This window comes from Stomoxys calcitrans, chromosome 2 (genome assembly GCF_963082655.1).
Source record: "Stomoxys calcitrans chromosome 2, idStoCalc2.1, whole genome shotgun sequence".
NCBI classification, from domain to species: domain Eukaryota; kingdom Metazoa; phylum Arthropoda; class Insecta; order Diptera; family Muscidae; genus Stomoxys; species Stomoxys calcitrans.
In genome coordinates this window covers 34,290,588-34,300,137 of record NC_081553.1, presented here as the reverse complement: position 1 = coordinate 34,300,137, position 9,550 = coordinate 34,290,588, and the positions used below count along the sequence as shown (strand labels likewise).

Below are 9,550 nucleotides of genomic sequence, written 5' to 3'. Positions count from 1 at the left end.
TGCGGAGTAGATGCAAAGGCAGTCGCGGACAATCACCGGTATCGAGCGGAGAGTCTCAGTGCGAGTCGGGGCGGCAGCAGCTCTTGCACTAATACTGAGTGCCCATGATGCTTGATCTTGTTCCCGTGGCGATTGGTCATTTGGACCGGAACGAGCTTTCTCATATACAGGAGCTTGTCGAGGATAGCCAACTCCACATGAAAATGTGGCTACAACAACAACCAATCTTTGGCACTCGGGTAGTGAAATCTTGAGTGAGTATGGGCCGACACTACGGGGAAGCACTCGTGAGTGTGGGCCGACACTTCAGGGAAGCACTCGTGTGGTGGCGCCATGGAAAGACGCATGCAACCTATTTTATTCCCATATTTCCTATATTTTCTTTTCATATCTTGTCATCTCCCTGTCTCCAACAAATTGTATACGGTTTTTACTCATTTAACAAATTACAAACTTTTATTTAAGAAATAAAGTGCATTGGGAAAGTAACAAGCCACACAATATCATATACTAGGTACTTTTATTTTATTTTACACACTTAAGTAAGAAATTAACTTATTGTGGAATATAAAATGAACCAACTTCTTCTGTAAAGATAGAATTTTTGCAAAAACCATACACAAGATTATACAGTAGGGTGGGGTGAAAAAAAATCATTAACATTTTGAACTATTTCTACAAATTCCAAACAATTTTCAAAAAGTAATAATTTTATAAAATCATTCTAACATTTTTTGATCTCTTGAAGGCTTTATGATGACTTTCTATCCTATATTTTCTATCTCTCTTGTTAAAATGTAGCTTTCATAAACAAACCTTTGATTTTTGATTCGTTTTTTTTTAACAGTTTGAAAAACATTTTAAATTAATTATCTCTTAGATCAACTCAAATATTTATGCAGCCGTTTTCAGCATTTCCGCATTCCACTTCAACCCAGTGCAGTCATACAAGTTAAGATTGCATGCGTTGCATGCATGACTGCCATCTCAGTTGAAAGCGGAAGAAAACAACATTACCAACTTTTATTCTGCGTAATAATTTATAAATTCTGCGAGTTACAGAGAAATACTGATGCAAGAAATATAAGGGGAAAAGTTTTTGGTTTTTTTCATTATTTCTCATGTTCAATTAAAGATATGCTTTTAATCATCACAGCATTTAAACGCTCATTTGGCACTTTTCTGGTTCTTTAAGTGAGGTATTCTCAAAAAGAAAAACAGTTCCTGAGTAATTAGAGTCCAACTGTCCTGATAATGAAGTCTAGCGAAGAGTACTTAAATGGTGTCAGGAATTCATCAGAATTTCTATTCCAACCTGTTTGTAATAGGTCATAAAGTGTTGGCTGCGTTTTAGGGACATACATACCGGCAGCGATTTAAAAAAAAACCAATTGGAAAGTTAAGTGCATGCTATTTATTTCTACAAAATTTCGGAAAAATAGGGTTCGTAATGTGGGCTTAAGAGCGTAAACATCTGTTATGAGTACATAGTACACTCACTTTATAGGAAAGCTGTAATCTTTATCTTTATCTTTATCTTTATCTTTATCTTTATCTTTATCTTTATCTTTATCTTTATCTTTATCTTTATCTTTATCTTTATCTTTATCTTTATCTTTATCTTTATCTTTATCTTTATCTTTATCTTTATCTTTATCTTTATCTTTATCTTTATCTTTATCTTTATCTTTATCTTTATCTTTATCTTTATCTTTATCTTTATCTTTATCTTTATCTTTATCTTTATCTTTATCTTTATCTTTATCTTTATCTTTATCTTTATCTTTATCTTTATCTTTATCTTTATCTTTATCTTAATCTTTATCTTTATCTTTATCTTTATCTTTATCTTTATCTTTATCTTTATCTTTATCTTTATCTTTATCTTTATCTTTATCTATATCTATATCTTTATCTTTATCTTTATCTTTATCTTTATCTTTATCTTTATCTTTATCTTTATCTTTATCTTTATCTTTATCTTTATCTTTATCTTTATCTTTATCTTTATCTTTATCTTTATCTTTATCTTTATCTTTATCTTTATCTTTATCTTTATCTTTATCTTTATCTTTATCTTTATCTTTATCTTTATCTTTATCTTTATCTTTATCTTTATCTTTATCTTTATCTTTATCTTTATCTTTATCTTTATCTTTATCTTTATCTTTATCTTTATCTTTATCTTTATCTTTATCTTTATCTTTATCTTTATCTTTATCTTTATCTTTATCTTTATCTTTATCTTTATCTTTATCTTTATCTTTATCTTTATCTTTATCTTTATCTTTATCTTTATCTTTATCTTTATCTTTATCTTTATCTTTATCTTTATCTTTATCTTTATCTTTATCTTTATCTTTATCTTTATCTTTATCTTTATCTTTATCTTTATCTTTATCTTTATCTTTATCTTTATCTTTATCTTTATCTTTATCTTTATCTTTATCTTTATCTTTATCTTTATCTTTATCTTTATCTTTATCTTTATCTTTATCTTTATCTTTATCTTTATCTTTATCTTTATCTTTATCTTTATCTTTATCTTTATCTTTATCTTTATCTTTATCTTTATCTTTATCTTTATCTTTATCTTTATCTTTATCTAACCAAACCTTACCTAAACCTACCTATACCTAACCCTAAAATTTCCTTAACCAAACCAAAATCTAACCAAAACATAACCGTACCCTAAACCTAACCTAAACTAACCTAAATCCAACCTAAACCTTACCTAACCCTTACCTAAACTTACGCTTAATATAAGCTTAACTGAACCTGAACCCGTCCCTAACCTAATCATTACCTAACCTAACCTAAACCTAACTTAAATCTAACCTCGCCTAAACCTAACCTAAAATAAGCCTTACCTATCCTAACCCTTAGCTTAACCCAAACTTCACCTAACCTAAACTAAACCTTACCCAATCTAAACCTTAACCTAAATCTATACCTTAACCTTAACCTAAACCTTAAACCTAAACCTTAAACCTAAACCTAAACCTAAGCCTAAACCCAAACCTAAACCTTAAACCTAAACCTAAACCTAAACCTAAACCTAAACCTAAACCTAAACCTAAACCTAAACCTAAACCTAAACCTAAACCTAAACCTAAACCTAAACCTAAACCTAAACCTAAACCTAAACCTAAACCTAAACCTAAACCTAAACCTAAACCTAAACCTAAACCTAAACCTAAACCTAAACCTAAACCTAAACCTAAACCTAAACCTAAACCTAAACCTAAACCTAAACCTAAACCTAAACCTAAACCTAAACCTAAACCTAAACCTAAACCTAAACCTAAACCTAAACCTAAACCTAAACCTAAACCTAAACCTAAACCTAAACCTAAACCTAAACCTAAACCTAAACCTAAACCTAAACCTAAACCTAAACCTAAACCTAAACCTAAACCTAAACCTAAACCTAAACCTAAACCTAAACCTAAACCTAAACCTAAACCTAAACCTAAACCTAAACCTAAACCTAAACCTAAACCTAAACCTAAACCTAAACCTAAACCTAAACCTAAACCTAAACCTAAACCTAAACCTAAACCTAAACCTAAACCTAAACCTAAACCTAAACCTAAACCTAAACCTAAACCTAAACCTTAACCTTAACCTTCCCATGCGTATGTGAATATTCGGTAAGAAGTGGGGGTTCCCCCCACGATACTTACGGATACTTTATAAGCACAATTCTAAACCGTCAAAAAAGTAAGAAGAAGATCAAAGACTGAAATGTGTGGAATCACAAGAGCCCTAAGTCCTTCAGTGTAGATTCCACACGATATTAAGCCTATTAAGGTACACCTTTGGAAGGCCGCAGAAGGTTTCAAACTACTTGCACTGAAAACACTACAGGAAAAATTCTTTAGGATACATTACCAACAGGAAAATCAGATAACGGATTCTGGGTTTGCGGCCGATGAAACCTCGATCTTCAAAGTTGGTATAAGAGACTGGCCGAAGTTGGGATCACAGGATCGCCGTGGTCGTTGCAACCTAAAATCTAGAGTACATTCGAAATTATTGCTTACATGCGAAGGGAACTTGGCATGCCAAAGGAAGACAGATACGGCTCTTTTACAGATGTCTAAGGAAGGCGACGGTGAAAGCGGGGAACGACGAGTTGCCCAAAAAACGGATCGCTGGTAAATTCAGAACAAGCTTCTTAGTAGAATGGATGATTTCTGCGATGACTGCCGGAATGAGGCGTGAACTGATGCTGTGGTTTATAGGGAAGCGAAGGCCCTGTGGCCGAGTATTTTGTGAAACAGGACATTGCTTATCCTGGGGATAACAATACATGACTAAAGACTGATGTAAGTGGCCAGGTCTTTAACGTCGAAATGGACACAGGGGGTGGCAGTCTTCCGCAGGATGTATAAGGAGGAGCAGGAGTTAGGGATGATCGAACAGCTTTTGTGCCATTGTACGAGTATCATTACCATACTCTTATCAATGAGAGTTACTTCCCAATCCACTTGGTTCCCTACTTTTTATACCCACCACTGAAAGACGGAGTACTGTCTGTTGAAATAAAGCTTCTGTCTCCAACAGGTAAAAAGGCATTATGTTCGGCCAGGCCGAACTTACGATAACCACCACCTCAGGTATATATACATTATTAACATTTGGACAAAATCCTTTGGAAATGCCCCATTTATGAACCCTTAGCAGCTATATCGATGCATGGTCCAATTTTTGCCAATCGTAACACGGACGTCAAGGGAATTATATGGGCTTGCAATCTTAAATATGGAGATCGGTATATATGGCAGTTACATCTAAATATGATTCGATCAGCATAATATTCGGGAAGGTGTGAAAGGGTCTACTAAATTTCAGCAAAAGCAGGTAATAAATACGGAATTTATGGGTAAAAGATCTTAAACCGGGAGATCAGATCAGCATCATATTCGGGAAGATGTGAAGAGGGCTAAAATATTTCACCTACTAATATGACAGCTATCTGCAACATATTTGCACTTATGCAGAATAGTTGCGGCAAGTGATAGCATGTGTTGGACATGTGGAGCATTTCCTATGTCATTGTCCGGCTTTTGCGGCTAACAGACACTGGCGCTTAGGTGGCGGCACAATACCAGATTTGAACCTACTTAAGGGCGTTGAATGGAGAATAATTAGGTTCATCCAGGTTACTTTTTAGTATGCAGAGACACAACAAACCGAGTACTGGCTTAGGTGTATTGTCCATAGTGGCATGGGGCGAATAATTATTCGCACTCTCTTTTCAACCAAACCTGACCCCACCTAGTCCTTCTTTGAGATTAGTGTACCTATGGTAATGTTGCAAACAGAATGATAAAATAACAAGTAAGCGTGCTAAGTTCGGCCGGGCCGAATCTTATATACCCCCCTACCCATGGATCGCATTAGTTGAGTTCCCTGCGCTGTATCTCTTTTTAGCCAAACAAAGAATAATGAATAAGAACTGTTATGCTATTGGAGCTATATCAAGCTGTAGTCCGATTCGGACCATAAATGAATTGAATGCTGAACATTGTAGAAGCCATTGTGTAATATTTCTGCCCATTCGAACAATAATTGCGTCTTGTAGGGGCTCAGGAAGCAAAAAAGGTCATTTCAGACCATTTTGTACACGGGAGAAGACGTGGTACAAAATTTCTGCCAAGTCGGATAAGAATTGCGCCCTATAGTGGCTCAAGAAGTCAAGATCCCAGATCGGTTTATATGGCAGCTATACCAGTTTGTAGACCGATTTCAACCATACTCAGCACTTGTGTTGGAAGTGAAACCAAAACACCATGTGCAAAATTTCAGCCAAATCGAACGATAATTGCGCCCTCTAGAAGCTCAAGCCAAAACTTAGCACTTTTGTTGAAAGTGATACCAAAACACCATGTGCAAAATTTCAGCCAAATCGGACGATAATTGCGCCCTCTAGAAGCTCAAGAAGTCAAGATCCCAGATCGGTTTGTATGACAGCTATATCAAATGATGTACCGATTTGCGCCATACTTAGCACAGTGGCTGGATGTCATAACAAAACACCTCGCGCAATTCAGCCAAATCGGATAAGAATTGTGCCCCCTAGCGGCTGAAGAATTCAAGATCAAAGACAAAGACACTTTTGTTGGAAGTTATACCAAAACACCATGTGCAAAATTTCATCCAAATCGAACGATAATTGCGCCCTCTAGAAGCTCAAGCCAAAACTTAGCACTTTTGTTGAAAGTGATACCAAAACACCATGTGCAAAATTTCAGCCAAATCGGATAATAATTGCGCCCTCTAGAGGCTCAAGAAGTCCAAAACCCAAGATTGGTTTATATGGCAGCTATATCAGGTTATGAACCGACTAGGACCATACTTCGCACAGTTATTGGAAGTGATACCAAAACACTACGTACAAATTTACACCCCTCCCCATGGATCGCATTTGTCGAATTCTCCCCGCGGCATCTCTTTTTAGGCAAATAAAGAATAATGAATAAGAACTGTTACGTTGTTGGAGCTATATCAAGCTGTAGTCAGATTCGGACCATAAAGGAATTGAATGCTGAACATTGTAGAAGCCATTGTGTAATATTTCTGCCCATTCGAACAATAATTGCGTCTTGTAGGGGCTCAGGAAGCAAAAAAGGTCGTTTCAGACCATTTTGTACACGGGAGAAGACGTGGTACAAAATTTCTGCCAAGTCGGATAAGAATTGCGCCCTATAGTGGCTCAAGAAGTCAAGATCGAAGATCCGTTTATATAGCAGCTATATCAGGTTGTAGACCAATTTCAACCATACTTAGCACTTCTGTTGAAAGTGATACCAAAACACCATGTGCAAAATTTCAACCAAATCGGACAATAATTGCGCCCTCTAGAAGCTCAAGAAGTCAAAACCCAAGATCGGTTTATATGGCAGCTATATCAGGTTATGAACCGATTTGAACCATGCTTAGCACAGTTGTTGGAAGTCATAACAAAACACCTCGCGCAAAATTTCAGACAAATCGGAAAAGAATTGCGCCCTTTAGCGGCTCAAGAAGTCAAGATCCAAGGTCCGTTTATGTGGCAGCTATACCAGGTTGTAAACTAATTTCAACCATACTTAGCACTTTTATTGAAAGTGATACCAAAACACCATGTGCAAAATTTCAGCCAAATCGGACGATAATTGCGCCCTCTAGAAGCTCAAGAAGTCAAAACCCAAGATTGGTTTATATGACAGCTATATCAGGTTATGAACCAATTAGGACCATACTTCGCACAGTTGTTGGAAGTGATACCAAAACACTACATACAAATTTACAGCCAAATAGCATAAGAATTGCGCCCTCTAGCGGCTCAAGAAGTCAAGACCCAAGATCGGTTTATATGGCAGCTATATCAGGTTACAGACCGATTTGAACCAAACTTAACACAGTTGTTGGAAGTGATATCAAAACACTACTTGCTAGGTTTAAGTCAAATCGAACGATAATTGCGCCCTCTAGGGGCTCCCAAAGTCAAGACCCAAGATCGGTTTATATTGCTATATCGAAACATGGACCGATATGCTCATTTACAATCCCAATCGACCTAAACTAATAAAAAGTAGTTGTGCAAAATTTTAAGCGCCTAGCTTAACTCTTTCGAAAGTTTGCATGCTTTCGACATACCGACGGACAGACGGACGGACATGGCTATGGTTGCCCAAAAAGTAATTGCGGATAGTCGGCGTTGACCAATTTTTTCACAGCTTGTGAATCTGTAATTGCATTCTTTCTTCTGTCAGTTATCAGCTGTTACTTTTAGCTTGCTTTAGAAAAAAAGTGCAAAAAAAGTATATTTGATTAAAGTTCATTCTAAGTTCTTTTAAAAATGCATTTACTTTCTTTTGAAAAATCCGCAATTACTTTTTGGGCAACACAATAGTTCGACCTAAAATGTCTGACGATCAAGAATATATATACTTTATGGGGTCTTAGACGCATACTTCGAGGTGTTACAAACAGAATGACGAAATTAGTATACCCCCATCCTATGGTTGAGGGTATAATAACACCCCCATCTTTGGTGAATTCAAATTCTATTTTGAGACATTCGACCAACAACGTTTGGAGCATGTTTGTTACTTCTTCAAACTTTATTTATATTTCATTAAAAATTCTTACAAATATGGTGTGTTCAAATAATATTTAATTTTGTTTTTATCAGCATTCAGTGCGGTGAAATAATTGTCCATAAGAAATTCCTCTATCCCTTGTCCTGTGTTTCCCAAATTAAACAACAGCAGTGGATGCTGCTGCTGCTGCAGCATTAGCAGCAGCTTGAGCTCTGGCAGTGGCTTCATTCTCAATGGCTTTCAATTCGGTTTTTGATTTTTGCAGTTGTAATGCTGAACAACGTATTTGCATCCAGGGCAAGGTTCCGGTGGTGCCGCAATTATTAAATCCCTCTTCGGCATTGCTCATGGAATCGAGAACACGTTGGCGTAAATCTTCGGGCAGATCTGGATTAACAAGTAGTTTTTCAGCTTCTGATTGCAGGACAATAGTTTGAAAGAATTGTCCTGGTGGTATGCCACCAAAAGCGCTCTTCATGCCAAAATTCATACCAAAGTTTAATTGGCCCTAGGAAAAAAGAATGAAAATAAAAGAACCGCGTAATCCAAAATCCAAATTTTTTGGATTTTTTTTCTGCCCATTTTACCTGTGAAAGTCCCAAGGCACATGCTAAAACAACAACACAAATAAATTTCATTTTTTTTTTCGTTTAATTCAATCAAACTCTTAACAAAAATAAGTACTAATGGGGTTCGTTGAAGATTCGTTACTAATGTCTTGTGAGCCTTTCAAACATTACTTTTATAGACGGAGCATTCTAACGCATCTTCTATTCGTCATTGGCCAAAAAGGCACAATGCACACAGCATCTTATCTTTCTATGTTATCCGAGGTTATGAACCACATAACCACATGCTGATTGTCGAAGTTTTGGCCCAGAATGCACATTTTTTATGATGTTGTTTTGTGTTCTTTGCTGCAAATAATTATTTTTATCAAAAGTAGGGGATTAACTCCCTATCTGGAGAATATTTATGATTTTGCTATCTCCCGCCTCACGCATTATTTGCCCTGACTTAGCAACATGACGTCAATTGTATGACAAATTTGTGTCAAATGAATGAATATAGAGGAGAACAAGTAAAAAGACATTAAATTCGGCCCGGCCGAAAATGGGATACCCACCACCTCAGGTGTATGTATATAAGCCACATTTCAACACAATACGAAAACAAATAAAAGCGTGGTAAGTTCGGCCAGGCCGAATCATATATACTCTCCACCATGGATCGCATTTGTCGAGTTCTTTTCCCGGCATATCTTCTTAGGCAAAACAAGTAAAAGCGTGCTAAGTTCGGCCGGGCCGAATCTTACATACCCTCCACCATGGATCGCATTTGCCGAGTTCTTTTCCCGGCATCTCTTCTTAGGCAAAAAAGGATATAACAAAAGATTTGCTCTGCTATTATTATATTATAACATGTTGGAGACCTGTGTAAAATGTCGGCCAATTCCA

General features: G+C 36.4%; 1 protein-coding gene across 1 annotated transcript; it reads right to left on the bottom strand.

The window, feature by feature from the left end:
• Positions 1-8,150: 8,150 nt before the first annotated feature.
• Positions 8,151-8,743, bottom strand: LOC106091688 (uncharacterized). The gene is made up of 2 exons (XM_013258299.2): positions 8,681-8,743; positions 8,151-8,601 (listed from the first exon to the last, which is right to left on the bottom strand). The coding sequence occupies exons 1-2, from the start codon at positions 8,729-8,731 to the stop codon at positions 8,251-8,253; spliced, it is 402 nt and encodes a 133-aa protein (XP_013113753.1). The 5' UTR covers positions 8,732-8,743; the 3' UTR covers positions 8,151-8,250.
• Between the last annotated feature and the right edge of the window lie 807 nt (positions 8,744-9,550).